The following is a 23,083-nucleotide window of genomic DNA, read 5'->3' as shown; positions in this document are numbered from 1 at the left end:
TATCATACTCACTCCACTGAATAATTAAGCATGTCAAATTTGAATCTGAATGCACAATTGTGCTATTGAGGCCAAAACTGATTCTGATGCTATTGAACCATGGAACTCATGGCTGATGCAGATATTTAGCTGATGTAGAGACTTACAACCAAGGACTACCAGTTAAGCAAAGAAAGGTGAAAATAGAGGGGATTCAGTGTATGCCTTTTACTTACCATTAGTTTTGTGTGGTATAACCTTTATGTTTTTCATTGACCCTTTGTCTCAACCCTATTCCTCACCATGATTGTAAGACTTTATGCGCTGTGTTTGGAACTGACAGTAGAAGATTGAATATACAAAGACTAAAGATTTTTACATTTTGCCCAAAGTCAAATAAAACAAGTTTTATTTCTGTGAGTTTTATTATTAATTGAACAGTTATTGATGCAATTTCTTGGTCATTTATATGTCCATAGTGAATTTACATTCCAAGTATTATACTGATTTAACTTGGCCTTTTATTTTGAAAATAGGACATACTGTAGGTCACTCATTGACGTAAACTTCGTTTACTTTACACTCCATATTATTAATGCCATAATAATTATAAGGATTTAAAACAATAATTTCCACACGAACAATATGGCAGAATGGTACTGTGATTACTTTTCTTTTATGCTTTTATTGTCTTCAATGTGGTAGAGAAAACATCACCAGGTCTCTTCTATCTAGCTACCTAGCTAGCTGTTGAATTAGCTTGGTTACCTATTGTGACAGCTAGCTAACACCACTATACTAGCTTAGCTAGCTCGCTAATAATCTAAATAGTTAACTACATTTTGTTACGGTTATGGCTTGTCATTATTGTTTTTGCCTTAAGGTTGTGTATGATTAAACTATTTGCAATTGCCAGTTCGTTTGCTTCCAGGCTTCCTTACACCTCTAGCTGTTAGTTAGGTATCTAGCCAGCTAGCTCGGTACTTAACTCTATCTTGACTTTACAGAAAGCATGTTAAATGGCTATCTTAGCATAGTTAGCTTAGCTAGGCTAAATAAGTAGGTTAGCTCTTTAGTTGCAGGATTTGTAGCCTGCTAAATTAACGACAAACTTGAAGAGCATATTTGAGAACCATATAGAGCTATTTAAGTAGTATGTATAAAATATGTGTGTGTATATATGCATATGTGGTCAGTGCGTTTCAAACTTTTGGAATAATCCCATCATTTTATAGATAGTATTAGAGGGAGATGACACAATGGACGGTGGGAAGCAGGCCCGTCTTTCACGCCCACACCGAATCAGCGAGTCTTCAAAGGTATGCATTTATCCGCAAGGAGACAATGTTCAAACACCCGACGTTTAATTTAACAGTTATTTTCAAAAGGTATGCACCACCAGTATCACCCCTTTGCTTGTGGCAGGTATATCGATGGGCAGACCAAGCAAGCTACCTTCTGCAGGGTTTGAATGAACAGAGAGAGTGTGGTCAGCTATGTGATGTAATCTTGGTGGCTAACGAGCAGCGTGTACTTGCGCACCGGGCCCTACTAGCGGTCTCCAGCCCTTATTTCCAGGCCATGTTTACTTTGGGCATGCGAGAGGAGCGTCAGACTGAGGTGGAGCTGGTGGGCGCCTCCTACGTTGGTGTGAAAGCAGTTGTGGATTTCCTGTATAGTGGTGAGCTGCCTCTGGATGGCGGAAACATCGACTCCGTGCTGGAAACTGCTCACCTGTTGCAGATGTGGCGGGCTGTGGATTTCTGCTGCCAGTACTTGGAGAAGGAGGTGAATGAAGAGAACTACCTGTATCTGCAGGAGCTGGCCCTACTTTACAGCCTGGATAGGCTGGATACCTTCATAGATCGCTTCATCCTGGAGCGATTTGCCACACTCTCTTTCACGCCTGAGTTCATGAGGGCCATGCGCTTGTCTAAGCTGTGCTCTTATCTGTCAAGTGAGCATGTGCAGCATGAGAGCGAACAGACCCTGCTGCAGGCTGCACTGCAGTGGCTGAGCCACATACACGAGCGGCTGGCATTCGCCCACCAGCTCCTCTCCAATGTCCGTTTCGCCCTGATCCCACCAGAGGACCTGGCGGAACGTGTATTGCCGGCTATGCGTGCACTGCTGCCATTGGACTCCAGCTGTGAGGCCCTTGTGGAGGAGGCGCTGGGCTACCACGCCCGCATCAGTGCCCAGCCCGTGCTGCAGACTGTCCTCTCTGGCCTGAGAGGAGGAGTGGAGCGCCTCCTGCTGGTTGGAGGGGAGGTGTATGAACGCGGGGAGGAGCTGAGCACCGAAGTGTGCTGGCTGGACGCAGAAGCGGGTGCATGGTTGGTGGAGACCCAGCTGCCGGCTCAGAGGAGCCACCACTGTGTGACTGTGCTGGGAGGGTTCATCTTCATCGCTGGGGGAAGCTCTTCACGGGACAATGGGGGAGGGGCTGCAAGTAACCTTCTCTACAGATATGACCCCCGAAACAACACGTGGGTTAAGGTAATTGGTTCCTGACAGTCTCACAAGACATTCAGTTTAAATTGTCACAACAAAATGGGCAAGGTAGTACAAGATAGATACCTGCATGAAGAAGGTTTAAGATTTTGCTATAAAATGTCTAGCTGTTATTTGATTTCTAGAGTACATTACTTCAGTGTATAAGTCTTGTAAGTTCTTTTTCCATAGGGTGCTCCTATGAATCAGCGGCGGGTGGATTTCTATCTTGGCACCATGGGGCAGTTTCTGATTGCTGTTGGGGGCCGCAATGACAGTGGGGCACTGTCCTCTGTTGAAGTCTACCATCCTGTTGAGGATTACTGGACCTATGTAGCAGGATTGCCCAGGTTATCTCATTTTAAAATCATTGGTGAAAGCTCATTGAAAGAAACATAACAACCTAATAATAATTATTGTTGTTAATAGCATTTAATGATTGGACATTAATGACTGCATTTCCTTTGCAGCTATTACACAATTACACTCCGATTTTTTTGTCTCTTTAGATTCACATATGGCCATGCAGGTACCATGCACAAAGGTGTAGTGTATATCTCAGGAGGCCATGACTATCAGATCGGCCCTTACCGGCGTGACATGCTAAGTTATGATCCCAGTGCTGGGGACTCGTGGACAGAGAGGCAGGCCATGACCCTGGCTCGAGGGTGGCACTGCATGGCCTCACTACAGGACAAAATCTATGCTATTGGGGGCAGTGACGACCACGAGGACAGTATGGAACGCTTCGACGTGCTAGAGGTGGAGGCCTTTGACCCACAGACGGAGCAGTGGAGCAGGGTGGCCCCGCTGCGCATTCCCAACAGCGAGGCAGCGGTAGCGGTATGTGGCGGGAAGATCTATGTGATGGGAGGCTACACCTGGGAGCACATGGACTTCTCAGAGGACACTCAAGTGTTCATTCCAGAAAAGGGCCAGTGGGTGATTGGGCCTTGCCTGCCCAGGTACATTGCAGGGGCCTCAGCTTGTGTGTGCACTGTTCGGCCTCAGCAGTCCTGCAGCCCAGAACAGGACAGGACAAGACCGAAGGGGGGTGACAAGCAGAATGCCAGTCAAGGACAGGACAGGTGACTATAGGAGGACATTGGTATTTCATAAAGTGCCCTAAGGGTAGGTGTGTTTATCTACTCAACATGCAGATTGCAACAGTAAGGGCATAAGCTGACCAGTGTCTGTGAACTGCTGATTGAGAAGGTGGAATGGCTCAGAGTGCTATATTCAGTGATTTCTGAATGTACTGGCTGCAGTAATATACAGATCATCTCAATATGCAGCCATGTCAAAGGTGCCTTTCCAGTCCTTTAAAAGAGTACGGTGAACTATCCTATCTGTACGATTAATGCTTTGTTATGCCACTCAAGCTCCTGGTGAATTTTTCATAGCACAAAATTACTAATATGTAAAATGCTTGCTTGTGCATTTAGCTTTTCAGACAACTTGTTATATATGTGGACTAACATGGTCAGTCATTTTCAGTATAGTATTAAAAATGTGACAGATTGTTGTTAGAAAGGCTTTATTCACTCAGAATTCACACAGGGTCTCCAAGAGCCTCAGCTTTTCAGTCACAATCACAGTTTAGCACTAACATTAGGTAAATAGCTCTCTTCTGTGTCACTTAATTCCTTTTATTTGCCAAGCAGATCGTTAATTTGATTGGAGCAGTAGCAGTGTATATTCCCTTGCTACCACCCAGGGCTAACAACTTTTCACTTAAACGGGTAGAAAGGATGAGACTTCACCCTGAGGAACAAAATGCACCATTGACAACTATGTAAATAAACATGCTTTGCTCCTTTGGGCCACACTGTGGAAGTGGTTTAACTGCTGCATGTGTGAGAAGTGCATGCTCTTACTGTTCTAAGGTACAGGCCTTCCAGTCACGATTGAGTGACCTGAGAGCATTCATATCCTCCTCATCCAGGACGAAGTCAAAGATCTGCATTCATGCCATACATTACTCTGGACCAAAATGCAGGAGCTCACCAATACGTTTATTATGAACGTACCATGTAGTTAGCAGGGTGCTGTGGAAATAGTCTTACTGTACACAGTTATCTTTAGCCACATTACAGTACTCCGGGCTTTTTAATTTTCTGTGTTAATATAAAAGGGAAAATGAGTTACCTTGGTGTTTTCCAAAATGTGATTGGGTTTAACACTTTTGGGAATCACTGCAATATTCTGTTCAATATGATACCTCAGTAAAACCTGGAAACAAAACCCAAGGTTCAAGATATTTAGTCACTATTATGTGTACACTGGAATCCATATAGACATTAATACACCCAAACACATATCTTCTGTCTTTATGTTAGAGGCGATATGACCTGAACACTGGAATATGGAAATATGGAAATATGAAATATGGAAGGAAAAAAAAAGCATTTTATGTCTTCTTTCTGCCTTGACTGCTTGAGCTATATAGTATTCTTGACACTAACCTACTTAAGCCAGCATGAGGATATGTTTATGGTAGAGACTACAGAGCACCTCTGTAAGTCATTCTAGACAACGGCTGAATACCGTAAATGTATGACCTGGGCGGGAGTTCGCCTGTGTTTTACAGCAATCTCCCCAACCACAGGATCTGCCAGGAGCTTTTCAGGATCTTTGTCTCCTTTATGACTGCACGAAGGGGATTAGATAAGAGTTTGATTACTACAGAACCAGATCAGTGTGCAACGGTCATTATGCGTAAAGGTTATTAAGAAGATTCCAGCTTTACTGTTTGATAAGGTGGAGTGTGACATCGTGCAGCATCTTTCATCTTAGCCTTTATGATCAAATATCAATTCATATCAAATAATCAAGCCAATTGTTGTTAAATAATGAACTCACAGGTCTTGAGGTCTTCCTGGTGAGCCAAAGGGACTGTATGCTGTGAGGGAAATGTTCTTCGACTTACAGTATTTAATCAGGTCAGACTGCACGAGGTAAGGATGAAGTTCTACCTACAGATGAAACAATTCTACTGAAAGTTGAATTGGGCTGGTGTGGATAGTCATTGGTTATATATTGCATGGAAAAAAGATTTGCATATCATGCATGGACAATTTAAGAACAGCATCTTTTGCTAAAAAAAGAATTGTCTTAAAACACACAGTTGGTAGAGGTATAACACTCAGCTACTCTGACCAGCAATAAGTCTAGATTCTGTTTTAAATTTACATGTCATTTATAAAATGCATGACACCTATTGTTATTTGACATGTTCATACCAGTAGTTTTCATAAAAGGAAATTTGGACCCGTATGTGAGCCACAATAGTTTATTGTTCTCTAAAATGTTTTAGTACCTGATTTACGGCTGGCGGAACTTTAGCCACAGACAACAGCCTCTCAAGCTGTTGGACTGAGAAGTTGGACACACCAATACTCTTCACTTTTCCAGAGGCCTTCAGAGCCTCCATCCCCTGAAGTAAACATGCAGTCATTCTTAATGATTTATAAGCAGTTTGAGTTTTACTGTTTACAGGTACATCTTCTTACCTTCCACACATCCACGTAGTCAATGTCAGACATGACAATCTCTCCATCCTTCATTGGAAAAAGCTCATTACCAACTTTCTATGGGTGGAAAAAGAGCAAGCTAACCATTAACAACTTTATTCTAGTGTTTGAAGTAAACATGGTCACAAGCCATGGATTAACCTCTGGATAACAAATTATTTGTTACATATACATACACAGAAAGTTGAAGCGTTGATGCTCAACAATTAAACAAAGACTTTGTGACTACTGTTTATCTTGGGGTCAACCAATCACGAAGATTGATTTGTATTTGCAAACTTTATAATTAGAATGTTGCTGTGGTATTACTACAGATTGTTGGTAGAGTTCTTTAACACAAATTTAAATATTTGACCATTTTGAACTGAAATAAAATGTTGACATTTGGTATTCTTCCATCTATTGCTCCCATTCAGCTTGACGCAAAACATAAGGTTCTACCTAATAATGCTTTGCACTTAGTGATTTGCACTTGACCTCAGGTGATTGCATGCAGTGCTACTGTGTAACCTGGAGTCCCACAGGGAAGTGCACTAGGTACAGGTCCAGGTAGTCCAGCTGTAGATCACTGAGAGATTTATTCAGGCACAGAGGGATGTCCTCAGGGGCATGATGAGTGCACCACAGCTTCATGAAACAAAGTGGAGATTCTTCGTTAGTCTGCCTGCTTAGATGCTCCAGCTTTTACCAGGGGTCTCAAGGAGATATCAGGGATAATCAGACATTAATAACCCCGTGACTCACTCAGGATGCCAAAGGAGCAAGCAGTGTCTTGGTCGACTAGGTCAAAGGTGGTGCAGAGAGATATTTTTTCTAAGGTTTTTCTAATGTTAGGTGTGCTTTATCAACTCGGGCCTCCTTGGACTATAATAGGCATAGTATAGCCACCACAGCAGACCATTGGGAGGCTACCTCACCTTACTCACGATGAACATGTCCTGCCGGCGAATAATGCCCTGCTGCATCTTGGAGTGTAGGGCCCTACCCAGTTCCAGCTCGTTCTGATAGCTGTAGGCTGTGTCCAGGAGACGGTAGCCAGCCGCTATGGCTGTCTCAGCTGCTCCTTGACACAGATCGGAACTTGTGTTCTGATCATCATGCAATAAAACAGTGAGAGCCTCAGTTTCACTCTACATAGTAAGATATGGAGAGGAGCAAACTTCTATTACAGACTCGTACTTATATACTTCAAAGGTTACTTTGAGAATATACTCACTTACATAGCTACTCTACATACATTACTTATATTTTGAGTGACTAAAGCTCAACTGAATTTTTTCTTGGTACATGATGTGCATATTCAAAAACCTGTTTCTTTATCTATTAATTGGATTACTTGTCTTCAACATCAAACAAAACAACAGTTGTCATCTGTTGTTGCACAGACCAGAGGGAGTCCAGCAAGTGAATCCTTCAGGTTAGTCTATAATCCACTATTATATTTGACCAAAATGTTGTCTATATTCATGTCTGCATTCTTTCTCAAGTCACTTAGGGATAAGGGATAGTCTTACAGACTTATAAAAATAAGGAATATTACTTGATATGTACTTTTTTTCTGTTTACTTTTTCTACCATGACTTTCCCACAATTTTAGATTTTACTTTTCTAACTAAGGATGATCATTCACTTGCTTGTCACCAGGTGGGTAAAGTCCTTCAAGGTGGATTTTAAATGCCTTAGAGTTAGAGAGGTTTGCAAACTCATAAACTGCCCAGTTTGATGGATAACCGTGTATTGGCAAAACCATCGGCACACTCTGTTCTAAGAACAGAACCATCCACCAAGTTGAAAAACTAAATGAACTACATTACAGCAAGAATAGCAGAGATACATGATGGTTTGACATTAAATGTAAATGCAGAGTCTCGTAGAAAGAGGTTAGAAAAATGCAGTGTTACCTTTCCCCTCCATGTCCCCAGCCCCAGAAGAGGCATAAAGCTGCCATCATTTAGCTCTATTTTCCTGGGCTGTTCGCTGCGATAATCCATGTGGGAACGATTTTTGTAACTTCGAACAAATGCCAAATCAGTAGGCTGGCTTGTCCTTCCTATGTTTCCTCCAATATGTTTCTTTCTGTCTTTCACTTTCTTGCTCTTCTCTGCTTCACTGCACCTCCCTGCTGCCTAATCTTTCTTTATCTTTACAGTTAATCATTGAACCTTACTGTGTGCGTGAGCGTGTGTGTGCGCACCTATGTGCACTTGCATATGCATGTGTATTCCTGTGGGTACACGCATTCGTGTATGTGCAAGAGCCTGTGTGTTGTTTACCACTATTGTGGTATCGTCTGTTGATAAAACAGAGGAAAGTGACCTTAACATCAAAGCTCGTGTGACAAACACCCCCATTTCCTCAAAACAATAGTAAAATCAGGAAGTTAAGTTTTCTCTCTCTTTTTCTCTCACTCTCTCCAAAAACATATTTCAGCACAATTGTATGATTATTGCCAAAGACAAAATCTTAATCTTCTTAATCAAAACCCTTCCCATGTTTAAAACCCTCAGGTCTATTCTTTCTTTGCACAATTCCTAAATTAGTCAGCAGAGGGCACCAGAGTTCTTTGAAGTCACATGTTTTCTCTAATTTCAAAAACCAATGCCATATTTTGTCTTGTATGATACCATAACAAGAGACTTTATTGCAAAAATGTTTTGCCTAGAAAAGACACCGGCCATATTCTGGTTTAGTGATTTACAGCAGCTAGATCAAAATGTTTTAGACTAGACCTCTAGCAGCACAGCATGGCAATGCTGATCTAGTATACCTGTAACAACTACAAGACCATTGCATTTTCAGAAATCCAGGTTTTTCCTTTTACTGACTTGACAGAACTTCCAGACAGGTGCACACACAAATCACAAACTTATTAACTTCACTGAAAAGGTTACTGGCCACAAAGCCAAGTGCATCTGACTGCAGGGCATAGGGAATATGGGTAGAAGCCTTACATAATGATTTGTCAGCAAGTAGGTATATAGATGTTTTCAAGGCTGGGTGTCAGGTTAGCCTGAACATGTCAGAACCTAGTTAGTGATTCAAGGGATACATTTTTAATTAAGGAGAAATCTCAGTTGAAGATTTCTAACCCTTCCTGTTCATTGGCATATCCCTGATCATTTTTGATTGCCTTTACGTGTGTAGAATATACATGTGTACACTTACTGTCCTCAAGGATCCCAGGAGATTGGAACTTCCTAAATATTTACATTCTTGAGTAATTTAGGAGTAGTATTTGGGTTTTTTGCAAGAATATACAAATCCCAGATGTAATTATATATAATAAACCCATAATTAAAATAGATAAACATAATTACTATTAATATAAAGTTTCCAGCCAACCAAATATATGTATCATTGGTAATTGTGCATAATATCTGATATAGTAGCATAAAATATAACATAATAGTATCTAGTTATTCTGTGCTCAGATCTGCTTGTGTTCTCTCACAGTAGCACTTAAAATGACAGCAAAGACTTGATCCATTACTAAGGATTTCTCTTACAAAAACTTTATTTAAATAGTTGGTATATAATTATATAATTCCAGTATGTAGGTTATTTTATATATATATATATATATATATATATATATATAATTAATTCATACACACGCATGCACACTGGAATTGAACTGACTACAAAAGGCTGTTGTTATATGACTGAGCATGCAAAGAAAGTTATTACACTAATAATAATTTCAGTAAGTAATGTTCATAGAATCAGGTATAGGCACTCTGCATTGTAGAGGATATAGATAACACTATATCAAAACTAAAATCCAACAGGCGTGTTTGTAGCTTCCAGTGAGCTAACACAGTGACCGACTTTGAGTGCCATGTGTCCTCTCAGAATGGATTTGAAGCAACATAATGCTATATACAAGATAAATCAGCATAGTTTACAATGATTATAACAAGTTTTACACTAGATACTTTAACTGACCCATGCAAATATAAATATTGCCAAAAACATTCCTTAAAAGAAGGGATAACAATTCAAACCATCCTTAGGTTCTTCTCCCCTTTCTACATAAAACTTTGGTTTCTGTAAACACCCATGTTAACACCTAAATCTGTCCTCTTTCATTTTGCTTTTTTGTGGGGGTTGTTTGTTTGTTTATGTGTTTGTTCACTGGTCCAGGTCATTGCTGCCTTGGCTCAGATGTCTGTAGTGGTGCACACAGAACTCCTTGATTCGGCCACACGCCTCCAAAAGCATTTCCTCTGGAACAGTCACCACTATCCGGAAGAAGTTTGGGTATTCAAATGCCTGATGATGTAAGAGATATACATCATGTATATGAACAGACATCAAACTGATGGTAGTTTAGATAAATGTAGAACAGACTATGAAACGAGGTACCGTGGCAGGTAAGCAGAACACAGACTCCTCTGTGACCAGCCGCTCGGTAAATTCCACATCATTTTGGAATTCTGGAAAGTGTTCCATTTCAATTCCAACCTAAAGTTGGGCACAGATGCATACCATTAAGCTGCAAAGCACAAGTCGCTGTAAAACTGACAAGCTAACAATATGTAGAAATGAAATATAACTGATGACCAAGGTCAGTTTCACAGCCTTCTATAAATGGCTTAATTTTTATTCCCCAATTGTTAAGAAATTTATATTACCATTTACTGGAACACAAAGAATACAAAGCTTACCATGAGGTACATTGCTCCAGATGGCATCACTGGTGTCAGTCCAGGAATGGTTGACAACTCATAGAAACAAATCTCTGAGTTGGACTAGAGGAGGGGACAGTTGGACTATTAGAAAGCCATGTTCACACCTCAACACATCACCCATCTTCCAGTGAGACACATTGATTTTCATACCTTTAGAAAGCTGATGGTATTTTGGTAGAACTCTGCTGGGGTACTGTTTAATATGCTTTCTAGGGCCCCCTGGACAACAGTGCAGGCACCCAAAATGCGTTGGCTGAGCCTCACAAGAGCTTCTCGGATCTTAGGAGACAATCAGGTGGAAATATGGAAGGTGAAATTAGAATGCCATGTCTTTACTGTGACCAAATAAGGAAGTGGTGTGGATTAGCGTACCTCTGGTCCAAAGACATTATTACGATCATGGATGAGGATCCAGCCCATCCTCCAACCAGGCACAAGCCAGCGCTTAGCGAGCCCTCCACAGGACAGTATTGGCACATCTCTGGTCAGAGGGGCCAGAGAATGGAACTCACAATCAGGAAAGACCTGAGTGATTATAAAAACACATCATAGACATGTTCACTACAATATTTTGCAATACACATATCAGCATGCTTCTTGTCATAAGAAATGGACATCATATTACACAATATTAATAGAGAATATAACACTTTGTAATAAAAAAGCAATATGTAGCTAAATTTAAAATAAAAGAAACAATGTAACAACCTTTAGTTAGAGGAGAACACTTTTTTATTCAGAAAAAAATTATAGTCAAGATTTTAAAGGTTAATATTTTGTGGTCCCTTATCTACACTCATGGGTTTGCCATAGATGCAATAAGTGAGATATAATAAATAACAGAAGAGGAAAAGGGACACAGACAGAATGAGGAAAGGTAGCGAGAGAGAGAAGGCAACACATGGTTCATTCTTTTCATTCAGGCTTAATATAGTTTAAATAGTCCTGTTGATCTGTTAAGCAGAGAGAGAGGACCCTCAGCAGTACTGCATTATCACAGCATAACACTGGCAGTCATGGCACAGCATTCTGCAGCTTCGAGGCTGTGTACATGTGCACATGCGTCTGTGTTTCTGTGTCGTATATATTTGAGGTATGTATATGAGAAAGAGATATGTGCCTGCAGCTGTCTGCCTGGCTCTCATTAAAGCTGGACTTGATGTTGGGCGTGAGGATCGGCCCCACATCTCATTGGCTGAGACACCACAATTGCAGTTTTGGCAAGCTTCCTCCTCACATATGTGCTAATCACAAACATACGCAATGAAAACTGCACTGCCATTGTGGGAGGAAACTATAGGTTTCACAACAACAACAAATGGCCCCTGCTCTCCATGTTAAGCAGACCTGGATCAGAAATGTAAAAATATGGTAATAATTGTGCCTTCCTTTATTCTGAGCCTTCAAGAGCTCGAAAGCTGAACATGGCCACATAATTGAAGCTTATACATTTTACTGAGACTCACTGTAGTTAATACATTTGATTCAAGGTTAATAGGTGATGTTACTCAATATACTCCATCCCACCAGGATTTGATACAGGACTTGATGCCATAAATGTATATTTTAGGAACTCTCCTGTGCTTCTTTACTGAGGCACCAATAAGCTTTTCTCCAGTTTCCTGTGCTTTTTTTCATTCATTATTTTCCTGAAACCAAGACGTTAAGAGTGTCACAGGGAACGACCACATTCCTCTGACTCCTGGAGATACAGAGATGTTTATGCAGCCAGTGTTTCTACACTGTGGTGGGCAGAGCTAATGGCTGTCCACTATAGACCTGAGCACCTGGCCCTCTTCTAGCTCCCTTTCTCTGTCACTAAGAATAGGCCATGCTGGTATTATATGGTACTTGTGATGGCAGCACCTTGCAGCTCAGCCCTGAAGTTCCCACCTTACAAGTCAACTGATAGCCTACTGACTATGTATAAATGACAACAGTTACAAAGCAAACTAACACAAAGACTTAAAAATCCTATTGTAGTCAGTGTTTATGTGGATATCTCACCATGTCTCCATAAATCTCATCTGCAAGGATTGGGATGCAGTGTCTTGAGGCAACTAGACCACAGAGGAAATAAATGTGTTAGTATTATAGGACACATACTGTATATACATACTGTACATACAAATAAATACATCAATAGAGATGAGTACAAATACAAAGTGAGTTGCATAATCATATTGATTGAGTTGTAACAAAATGAACTGAACTGAATTGAACAGAATTGCATTGCACACACCGGAGAGAATATTACACAGGTGTGTTTTGGTAAATACAGAGCCGCAGGGGTTTGAAGGGTTGTTCATTATCAGGCAAGTTGTCTTGTCATCAATCAGACTCTCCAACTGCTGCAGATCAGTCTCCCAGGACTTCTCTGGCTAAAGGCACACAGAGGTACACAGAGTCATTCTAAAATGTATTTGATGTTTGAGATCATGTATAACACACCACACCTGATGTTAACCTGAATGTTCACTGTTAGATCACATTTTTACCATTCAGCACATTGTAGACATCTCTATTTACTTATAGAACACATTGTGTTTTAGCAAACTGCTATGATGTAACAGCGCTTTTCACACTACCTATTTATCCATGTCTTATAATTGACGTCAGTGCATACCCTATATGTGAAATATCACTGTTAACTGTGGTAAACTTTTGGAGATTGTGGTTTACCTCACAGAAAAACAACTGTCTAAAAAGCAAACTGGAGCTTACACGTAAGGTTAGTAAAAGAAAATAGCAGCACTCTTCTATAGGAACATCTGTTATCTTAAAACAGTACATTAAAAGGTATTGTTCCATTTCTATTTCATTGATTTAAAGAAAAATCTCAAATTAACCAAGTTGTATCTTATAATGAGGTATGTTGGCATAGCAACTCCATCACTTCCTGTTAGTACAAAGTGAAGTAGTATATATTTTATGTACTAAGCTGCCAAATCCTTACTATTTAGATTTGTGTGTGTGTGTACAATTGGGATACACCCATTACGTTCAGTATGGCTTTGTAGACTGGAATGTTCTTAATGACAATGACTCATAAACCTCAGAGTTTTCACATTGACATGCACACACTGGCCTTTATGAACCCTGCCTAACATGACCCCTCCAGCATTCATTTCCTAGAATTAAAGGCATAAAGTATTAGTGCAGAAAGACAAGCTCCCTGACTGAATATTGCTAAACATTTTTACTTCTTCCCCAATGTACACCATGGTCCTTTTCATCACTTTGCTTCTTCTGTCCAACCCTCTGCAAAATTCATCTGCAGTTAAACACTCCAGGATTTTGTCATTTGGAGTTACTCACCAGGAGGTTGTACAGCTTGACATGGATGCCCATAGACACTGCCATGGTTTTGTAGAGGGAGAATCCAGGGCAAGGAACCAGGATGTTGTCTCCTGGGTTACATAATGCACTAATGGCCAGCTCTATAGCCTGGCTACAGCCACTGGTCAAGACCACATCCTGTAGTTGATACAAGACAGAATTAGGAACAGTTTTGTATTTGTTGACACTTTGATAAATATACATCCAAATAATAGCCAATTAGACTGGCACAGGGAGTTCACCTTAGCCTCCAGAGGAGCACCTGGTTGGCTGTAGAAGTTTGCCACAGCCTCTCTGCTTTTCTGGTAACCTGATCAATGTTTAGACGGGAGATATTACCAATAGCATTTTGCCATGTTAGCAGCCTACTATAATATTTGGGTTTCTGAACTGCTTGGCTATTTATATAATGAATCCATCCTGTGGCTGATCAAGTTGTATTGTCTCACCTACTGAGGGGGCATATCCATTATATTTATGGGAATCTATAGCATCCTTCATTGCTTGTAGAACACTTTCACTTGTAGGCAAGTTTCCAAATACAGTAGGATCACCTGGTGGCCAAAAAATACGGGAGAAACACATATAAGAAATGACAGACGAGTAATTAACCTTATTTTATCACTTTCTATTCAGTGGGAGTGTATTACGCGGTTATACCAATGGATAGGGCGATCATGGATTTGTGAGGGTTTGGAGTTAGTTTCATGCCATCGACAATAGCACGGATGGGATTAAGCGTGTTCTTCGACATTTCGGAGGGTCTGACGTTCCATCGCTGCCTGCGAGACTTTAGCTTTGTAGGGCTGACAGAAGGCTGTGCGCTGATGAGATGGACAGCGTTCAGATTTACACCGTTCTCACTGACTGCGTGCGCGTTGGCGGAATCTTCATAAAAGTCATTGCTCAGAACCCCGTTGCCAGTCATCTTAACGACTTTTCTTTTGGTAAAAGCGAATAAAAATACAAATTAATGATTAAACAAACATTACACACAACATAAAATAAACACATAAAGCACCGAATAAATAACTGGTACTATTAAAATATTTACAATAATCCCAAAGATTTTCTAATAATTTTGTTTTCATCAAATTATTCTGCACTTCTGTGGATCGTTATGACACAAACAAATGGCAAAATAGAAAGCTAAAAAAATTGAAAAAGGACCGTTTTCTATGTACAAAAGATGAACAGATTTGACGCATGCTGAGTCCAGCCACGCCAGTCAAATCATAGAGAGGTCATAGGGGCTTCAAAATCTACTGTACAGGCGTAACTTGAAGAATATCTTATATTAACTTCCGTAAAACTATAATAATAATAATAATAATAATAATAATAATAATAATAATAATAATAATAATGAAACTCAAATATAATCATTCAATAGTACGATAAAATGAGAACTAATTGAAAGGAATGAAGTGTAAAAATATCAATCATTTCAAAAGAACATTAAAATATACAGTACTAAATGCTAATGTCAAAAACGAACGAGCCTACCTATTGCATCAGAAAACACTATTTTGTCTAAAAGTTAATCTAAAAATATTAAATTGTTCTATATTTTTATCATTGATAAATGTATCAAAAGTGACTGTGAATAACCAGAATAGATAAATACCTCTACAAGTGGCTGAAAAGAATTTCACCTTGCAAAGGCACGGATTTGTATATACAAAATTTGCACTAAAATGTGTGCCTAAGCCGGCTTTATAGTGAGACCCCAAAATGGGTGTCGATCTCTGCACTTTTTTCCATTGGTGGAGCCTGAGGGCTGCCCCAACCCAGTTACATCACGTTCAAAAATCACGTCTTCAAACAGCACCTGGGCAAGTAACGCTTTTCAGCCTTCTGATTTTGTGCGTAAAAGCCCACAACCCCCCTCGCTAATATGGTGGAGACTGACTTCTCTTGTTGAAACGAGTGAGATTAAAACAAGTATCTTGTGGGGCAGCAGCTCTTCCATCAATCTCAATACACCATTTCTTACATGGCATATTAATAAATCCCCACACTTTATTTTTATAATTCCCATTGTCCAAGTTGAACAGACTATTTCAAGCAGTAAGCAATAACTGATCATTCAATAGTAATGTTTGCTATTTTACACTTTTTAGTATGTCCGATGAGCATTCATTAAACTGAGTCTAAACAAACAATCTGATGCCAAATCTTTTATTTCTGGATTAAGTGAACAAAATAGAGATGATCCAAGGCAGATGTGTAGATATTATGCTGATCTGTGCAGTGAAGAGTGAATGTCTTGAGCACCACTTCACACAATGTCAGTGATAACTGTCAGAGAACAAGAGACAGAGACAAAAGGTTAACTGTGGGGCTCATCCAGCACTACAAATACAAAACATCTGCCCTGCATGAGCAACACTTACGTCAGCTGATGTTATGTTCTACGGAATTACGGATGCTATACCCATGTAAACAGTGCAGTTCTTGTATCTTACACAGATAAAACCTTGGGTTAGGTGCTTGTATGAAGGCCAACTTAAAACACTCAACCTGGCAAACACATTTAAAAAACACAGGACAAAATAGTGAAAGTACCAAATAAAATACAAATAAAGCATTTTATTATTTCTATCACAGAATGAAAGTGTTTCAATTGTGATTGCTAAAATCAGAATTTTCTGCAATTAAGGGGAATAGTGGTTGAAAGTGGAATTGAAGTTGAAGATAAAAAATAAATAAAAGCAGTGAATGGTGAGAGAACTCAATTTATTAAAGTTACTGAGTGTTTAAAGGCTGTTTCCAATCTGGGATATGTGCTATTTATTATAACCATTGTTTAAAAATAATACTCATCAAATAATTACTCATCAAATTTTCATTAAAAGAAACAGCTATATTAGGGAGTAAATATATATGAATGATGCAGCACCTAACGAGAATTGCATCATGCCCTTCATCAGAATACATTAGAATAAAAGTTTGCTCTAAAAGCAGATAAGTGAACATCAAAATAACACTGCTTTAGAGATCCAACACACCCAAATAACCTTTACCATTCTGTCCTACACACTCCCATTCAAACACACTAACCCTTTCCTTGTTTATTCTGGCTTGATTAAAGGTTGACAAAATAACATCCACAAGTCAACATCACACATCAAATGACCAAATCTGAAATTGGTTAAGATGTGAAACTGTAACATTCAATATAAACTTTTACTATGTTTCATTGGGTCACATAATTTCTCTTCCTGCCATGAAGATATTCACATAATGCACGCCACTAATAGAACAATGACAACATGACACATGGATTATGTGGTGACTTTCTGTCACCTAAAGACAAATGTACACATCACTAAACTGGCAGCAAATAGGCTCCAGCATAGGATGCGTGCAGTTTGCTCACAATGTTGACACGGTGCTACCAGAGTACATACATGCTGAACCATGACTTAGCAAAAAAGGTAGAACCATGTCAGTAAGAAGTCAATACAAATGAGCCAGGTACAACAGGGTTTCAGCCCTTTCCTCCGAAGAGTTAACCAGATAAAATTTCAGTAAAGTATCCTAAAATCTGCACTGCCTTGTCAGCTTGCCTTCATATTATCTTGTTAAAATTGTAATGTTTGAACATGACATACAACTTAATGTGCAATGTAATCTAAACTATAACTTAAGTCTACTGTCTGTGGAATAGTACGGAAAGCTGGTAGAACCACAAACTTGTGGTTAATATTTAACCTGATCTCAGCTTGTTACATAACTGCACGTGTCATGCACCAAGGTCTCTTTCTGGCAGTCAACCTATGCCTTGAGTCTCTTGGATGGAACATAATCCGGATCATCTGAGTCATGCGTGTCCGATTCAGAGTAAGAGTCCGAATACAGTAAATTCATATCAAACGACACATTTTCCTCCCCTTCTTCCTCCTCTATGTCCAGCTCACGCAGGTTGGACACCTGGCCCATGGCTGTCCTTGCTAACAAGACTGAGGCGCACTCCTCTTGGCTTAGTCTACAGAGTCGCACGTGTGGCTGCAACCATCTGCACAACAGGAGGATGGCCTGTGTCTCAGAGGACAGCTTCAGCTCCCCAACCAAGACTCGGCTCGGCTCCGAGACAATGGCCATGTCCGAAGAATGAAGCACTGCACCTCGTGCCTGTTCTGCGCTGGCTGCTGCCAATGAACCTGAGAAAGAGGACGATGATGAGCAGGGCTCAGGACCTAAGGATGGTGGTGAACCGATGTGATGGAAGGAAAATGTCGAGGAGGAAGACTGAGGATAGACTGAGGACTGAGACGTTGCTGAAGGTGAGATGTGATGGGCTGTGATCTGCTTCGCTGGAATTACTGAAGGGCAGGCTGAAGATGAAGACTGTACAGAAGCTGGGATTTGTGGGCTTGAAATTGCTGAAGATGGAGAGACCTGACAGGGTGAAAACGACAATGCTGATGACACATTGGGCTGTGGGACTGGGGATGTTCTAGAAGTATTTTGCTGCACCGAGGAAGAACCCAGGTCTGGTAAGGATGCTTGTGAAAGGCTGGCCTGATTGGCTTCAGCCCCTGAGAGATTTGTGGTGGGGGAGTCTGGGTGTGAAGAAAAGGATATGTTTTTAGATGACGAGTCTGGGAATATAGATGCAGAGGCCTGTGTCAGCCTGTGTGGCGTGGACTGGAGAAGAGGTGTGGGAGGCGCCAGAGGAGTACATTCTGCCTGTGTAACAGGAGTGTACCTATCCTGAGCCTGAAGCTCCTCAGAACATTCCAGAAGGATGCTCTTCATTCTTTTGCCATGTCTGGAGCACAAGTGCTCTGCTGAGTCATCCTCAGCTTCCTGCTGTTGTGAAGCCTGTCCATTGGCCACCTCCTGAGGAGCCTCCTCTTCTGGCACACATGGATACATTGTTTGGTCTATTTCCGCCCTCAGACTTGGCTTCTGCCTCAACCTTATAACCGGTCCATCTAAATAGGTCTCTGAGCTTTTCTGCAGCAATGAGCATCTATCCAGCCATGTGCCCTGGAGGTTTGCCTTTGACAGAGTCTCATTTTCTGGCATTTCTTGAGATAGCCTAAAAGCTATGGAGAAAGGCTCAAGGCCTGGTCTCACAACTCTGGCACTACTGAAGTAGTCTGTCATGGCTGGAAGAAGGGGAAAATGATTAATTCATCGTGTCTTAAGATTCTCTAGTTTATTTGTCACATACTATAGTAAGACCTAATACCTTACCACATCTCAGTAGTCTCTTTAAAGATGTGTGTATTGATGCAGTGTTACAGGTAAGCAATTGCTGCAGTAATTCCTCTTTCTCCCCCAGTGCCCATGGCTGCTTTAGAACCTATGTGGGTATCATACACAAAAGAACATGTAAATAGATAGACTGAAAACAATGCAATCTCTTACTATGTGCTCACAAATACATATGTTAACACATGCACCTACCTTCTCAATATAAGTGGGTTGTGGAAGGGCTTTGTCCAATTCTTGAAGATAATGAAATAATCTCTCCTCCAACTTTAGGGCATAGCACTCACCATACTGCTCTTCCATTAAATCCTTTAAAACATGATAACACACACAAAAAAAAAAAACCTTACAAATTTACTAATAAAAATCCATCTTTATTTTAGGACAAAGAAAAAAGACCTAAGAATACATTGCATTTAGAACAAGGAAGACATTTTCCACTTACTCTAATATAGACTTTGCGCATGTCTGGGTTGCTGGCCAGAGACTGAGCAAAATTCCTAAAGTCCTGGTGAGTCCTTTGCATCAGCTCCATATGTCTGTGACTCTAAGCAATGCAAAAAAAGAACTGATTTAATGTTTTCTATATAACAGACATTGAAGGTGTGTAGTATTTTTGCCTACCATCCTTGTTTTTCTCTGTAGATTTAGTGCCCCCTAGAGGAGCGAGTTTCAACCTTTACTTACACTTCTGTAATACTGCGGGAGGCTGTCAGGAAAGAATTTTATAATCTTGTCAATGATGCTAGCCACATCCTGGTCACCCCACAACATCCACATAATAACCTGAGACACACATGGTTGTGCAAAGTTCAGAAGTACACTGGATAAGCCTTAACATAATGCTATGAGCTGGTTCAACGTCTACAGTCACCTTGTCAGTAATGAGCAATGCCAATATTTATCATAAGAGTCAGTTCATATAGTGCAGATAGTAACTAAATAGTAACATATTTGTAATTGTTTTGGCTAGGTACACTTGTTTTGAAATCAAACAATGAATGAGGGTAATGTGCAGAGTGTCATTTGGATTAGAGTATATACGTCAACACTGGGTATGTCACTTAGGAATCTTATGGCCATGAAAAGCATATTTGCTTTAATAATTGCACACTTCAGACTGTCCCACTGCAATAAAAAAGTGCCTCCCTATGACATTTTAAGCAAACTGGTCACACTGACTAGTACAGATGCCTCTGTTCACTTTATATTTTATTATACTGGTTTTGGATTGTGAGCAATTCATTTTCTCTACACATTCCTCATTCCATCACACTTATACGGGTTAATCTTTGTCTTAGAATGTATTTTCAGGAAAACAAGATTTTATGTTCATGACGTTTAACACTCTGCACCTTGTGTAAATGTCATGTAGGTGCACTCTTCTCTTTATTGTAGTTTTTGACATATCTAAGCCTACTTGTAGAGTTATTGATCTGATCAAAAGTTTCTTCCTCACTGAAAATACTGAAAGTAGTGGGTTTTGGTCAACTCACTAGTCTGGTCTTCCATCATGTGCCACGATGTTTGCACATAAGCCCTTTCTTGCTTTTGACATCATTATTTTCAAATATAGTTCTGATTGTTTATTCTGTTTGTTTCAGTCTCATTCATTTTCTAGAATTCTTGTAGAATTACTCTGAACATGAATATACAAATTCACCCCATCAAAGCTGACTGAAAATGTATTTTAGCTTTAAAATCATGGTTTTAACTTAAAATCTAATATTCTAGAACACAAAGCCAAAGCAATATCTCTGTATCAGAGAATTCAGGTTCTGCACTGCACATATAGAGTAGACTGAATGTATATTAACCACCTCGTGCCTCCCTAACCTAATCAGAGTCCCAAAATGTCTTACCAAAGTCTTCAGGCCAAACATTATCTTCATGTGTTTAATTGAGGTCACTAGGTGAGGCAGTAAAATCTGAGTGACATCCAGGAACTCCATCAGTCTTTCAAAGTGTTTGATATCTCTGGTCTGTATGACCATCCAGGCTTCAGCTGACACCGCACGGATGCTGCATGGATCCTGAAGAGTCAGGAGGCCCAAGTCCCCCTCAAACCACAGAGGGGGGCCTAAAACTTTGACAAGTCACAACAATAAGGCTTAAGGACTGCAGGAGCATTAGTCTTCCTTAACCAAAAGTGTCTAAATCTTCAACATCACAAAGACATACCCCACACCAATTTCGTAAAATGAATACCGACGGAGTACAGTGTCTGTACTCAATGAATAGTGATAACTAATAGCAAATGAAGCAGTGTATATCATTAGCTGTTATTCATAGTAAAGTATCACATCATACAAATAAAGTAAATTAAACATGGATTGGTTTTGACAACAACAAAAAAAACCTTGTCACATATATTAGTGTGTCTTATAAGCTAATCATTTAGTTAGAATATAGCCAATAAAGTAGCGCAAGAATAATTTTGTTTTCAATAATGGAACCACTTTATAACATCTTAACAACACATGACATAACACAATAGGTGAAACGGAGCCTAACTGGTGTAATGCTGTATTTACATAGCTGTTAGGTTAGCTATCTAACTAGCTTAGCTAGCACAGCACCTTTGTGAGAAAGTAATATTAGTATGAAACTTTCGTGAGGCCATGAAGAAACAGTAAAGAAAAACAGGTCCACGGGTTAAAACGGCTAAAAAAGAAATAGAAAAGGAAATAAAACAGACATGATGTTACCTTCTAAAACGTCCACCATTCTTTTACTCCAAGCATATTCAATTATCCATAAGGGTAAAGCTGATATTGGGTTGGAGGTATTTTCGGACAACAAACTTTCTTCCATATCAAAGAAAAGCTCAAACTTGGCTTTTAAGGTTACTTCATACCTCATTTGTCGGATCCTAGCTTCGTGTCATCATTTGGTATGATGACACTCAAAGGAAATCTGGTGCAGTAGGGTAGTAAATGTAGGTTTGGGTCTACCATTCTTAAACGACATTTCGGGAAATATGTTCTGGCAAGTTTAACCAGTTGAGTCAAAAGAACGATACCCAAAATTAGCTACGAAAATTATACAGGGTTAGCTAAGATACCTAGGTTAGTTCATTTATCTTTCACCAAAACGATTTCTAATTTGTTCGAACTTATTCTGCGTGCCCTACTCGCTACTTGAGCTCAGAAACAGTATCTTTAAATGATATTTCAGAGCGAAACTGGTAGCTAGCTAACTAGCATTAACCAGCTTTAAATAGATTTAAATATGACTTTTTAGAAATGGCCACCAATGACGTAGCGAAAAGCCTTTTCACCGTAAAAGTATCTTAAATGGCATTTAGAAATTAAGTACTATTAAAGAAAAGTTTTAAGAACTGATACGAGTTGGTGAGTCAAATAAACTTTAATAAAATGTTATGAAATTATATAAGTTCAAGAATTCAAGTATGGTATTTCATGTTATCTATCTATCTATCTATCTATCTATCTATCTATCTATCTATCTATCTATCTATCTATCTATCTATCTATCTATCTATGTCTTTCTGTCTGTCTGTCTGTCTGTCTGTCTCTCTGTCCTTACCTTTTTAATAATAAAAACAAAACAAAAGCAAAAGGACAAACAAAGACAGAAAACAGTAATCTATACCCCAGCTACATTACTCTCAGAAATAGCTGCCTCTTTAATAAATGTAACAATGGCGCAAATAGGAAGGGAAGCCACTACATTTTTACTGTATGACTATTGGATGAAGAAAACAAGATATTTTTATTTAAAGAGAGGGAAAATCATTAGAGATATCATCTTATGGTCTTTTACCCAATCCTATGGGAGGACTTTAATACTTTTCAAAAA

The 23,083-nt window shown here is 39.7% G+C and overlaps 4 protein-coding genes across 8 annotated transcripts; 1 reads left to right on the top strand and 3 right to left on the bottom strand.

Moving 5' to 3' along the window:
• Positions 1–533: 533 nt before the first annotated feature.
• On the top strand, positions 534–4,300 carry klhl36 (kelch-like family member 36). Its single transcript, XM_027009675.2, has 5 exons — positions 534–635; positions 1,215–1,298; positions 1,405–2,478; positions 2,665–2,822; positions 2,982–4,300. Exons 1-5 carry the CDS (start codon positions 633–635, stop codon positions 3,562–3,564), a joined length of 1,902 nt encoding a protein of 633 aa, XP_026865476.2. The 5' UTR covers positions 534–632; the 3' UTR covers positions 3,565–4,300.
• zgc:56622 (uncharacterized protein LOC326033 homolog) lies at positions 3,543–8,237 on the bottom strand. Of its 3 annotated transcripts, none has more exons than XM_027009677.2 (10): positions 7,907–8,237; positions 6,923–7,093; positions 6,516–6,632; positions 5,985–6,062; positions 5,792–5,908; positions 5,335–5,447; positions 5,034–5,121; positions 4,621–4,704; positions 4,350–4,455; positions 3,543–4,236 (listed from the first exon to the last, which is right to left on the bottom strand). In XM_027009677.2, the coding sequence occupies exons 1-9, from the start codon at positions 7,994–7,996 to the stop codon at positions 4,399–4,401; spliced, it is 915 nt and encodes a 304-aa protein (XP_026865478.1). In that variant the 5' UTR covers positions 7,997–8,237; the 3' UTR covers positions 3,543–4,236; positions 4,350–4,398. The 3 variants fall into 3 exon arrangements, with proteins under 3 accessions (XP_026865478.1, XP_026865477.1, XP_026865479.1); XM_027009676.2 differs by having other exon boundaries at positions 4,350–4,432; positions 7,907–8,208; XM_027009678.2 differs by having other exon boundaries at positions 4,350–4,432; positions 6,923–7,068; positions 7,907–8,006.
• A 1,899-nt stretch (positions 8,238–10,136) lies between these two features.
• Positions 10,137–14,963, bottom strand: tat (tyrosine aminotransferase). The gene is made up of 11 exons (XM_027009697.2): positions 14,696–14,963; positions 14,485–14,589; positions 14,278–14,345; positions 14,015–14,173; positions 12,939–13,077; positions 12,704–12,756; positions 11,069–11,221; positions 10,847–10,975; positions 10,673–10,756; positions 10,371–10,469; positions 10,137–10,277 (listed from the first exon to the last, which is right to left on the bottom strand). The coding sequence occupies exons 1-11, from the start codon at positions 14,961–14,963 to the stop codon at positions 10,137–10,139; spliced, it is 1,398 nt and encodes a 465-aa protein (XP_026865498.2).
• Positions 14,964–16,612: 1,649 nt separating this feature from the next.
• On the bottom strand, positions 16,613–22,476 carry LOC113577187. Of its 3 annotated transcripts, none has more exons than XM_027009688.2 (7): positions 21,970–22,476; positions 21,124–21,347; positions 19,949–20,047; positions 19,707–19,808; positions 19,457–19,570; positions 19,244–19,352; positions 16,613–19,155 (listed from the first exon to the last, which is right to left on the bottom strand). In XM_027009688.2, the coding sequence occupies exons 1-7, from the start codon at positions 22,121–22,123 to the stop codon at positions 17,816–17,818; spliced, it is 2,142 nt and encodes a 713-aa protein (XP_026865489.2). In that variant the 5' UTR covers positions 22,124–22,476; the 3' UTR covers positions 16,613–17,815. The 3 variants fall into 3 exon arrangements, with proteins under 3 accessions (XP_026865489.2, XP_026865491.2, XP_026865490.2); XM_027009690.2 differs by having other exon boundaries at positions 22,119–22,476; XM_027009689.2 differs by lacking the exon at positions 19,949–20,047.
• Between the last annotated feature and the right edge of the window lie 607 nt (positions 22,477–23,083).

Source organism: Electrophorus electricus, chromosome 4, assembly GCF_013358815.1.
Source record: "Electrophorus electricus isolate fEleEle1 chromosome 4, fEleEle1.pri, whole genome shotgun sequence".
Lineage (NCBI taxonomy): Eukaryota > Metazoa > Chordata > Actinopteri > Gymnotiformes > Gymnotidae > Electrophorus > Electrophorus electricus.
This window is presented reverse-complemented; position numbering and strand designations above follow the sequence as displayed.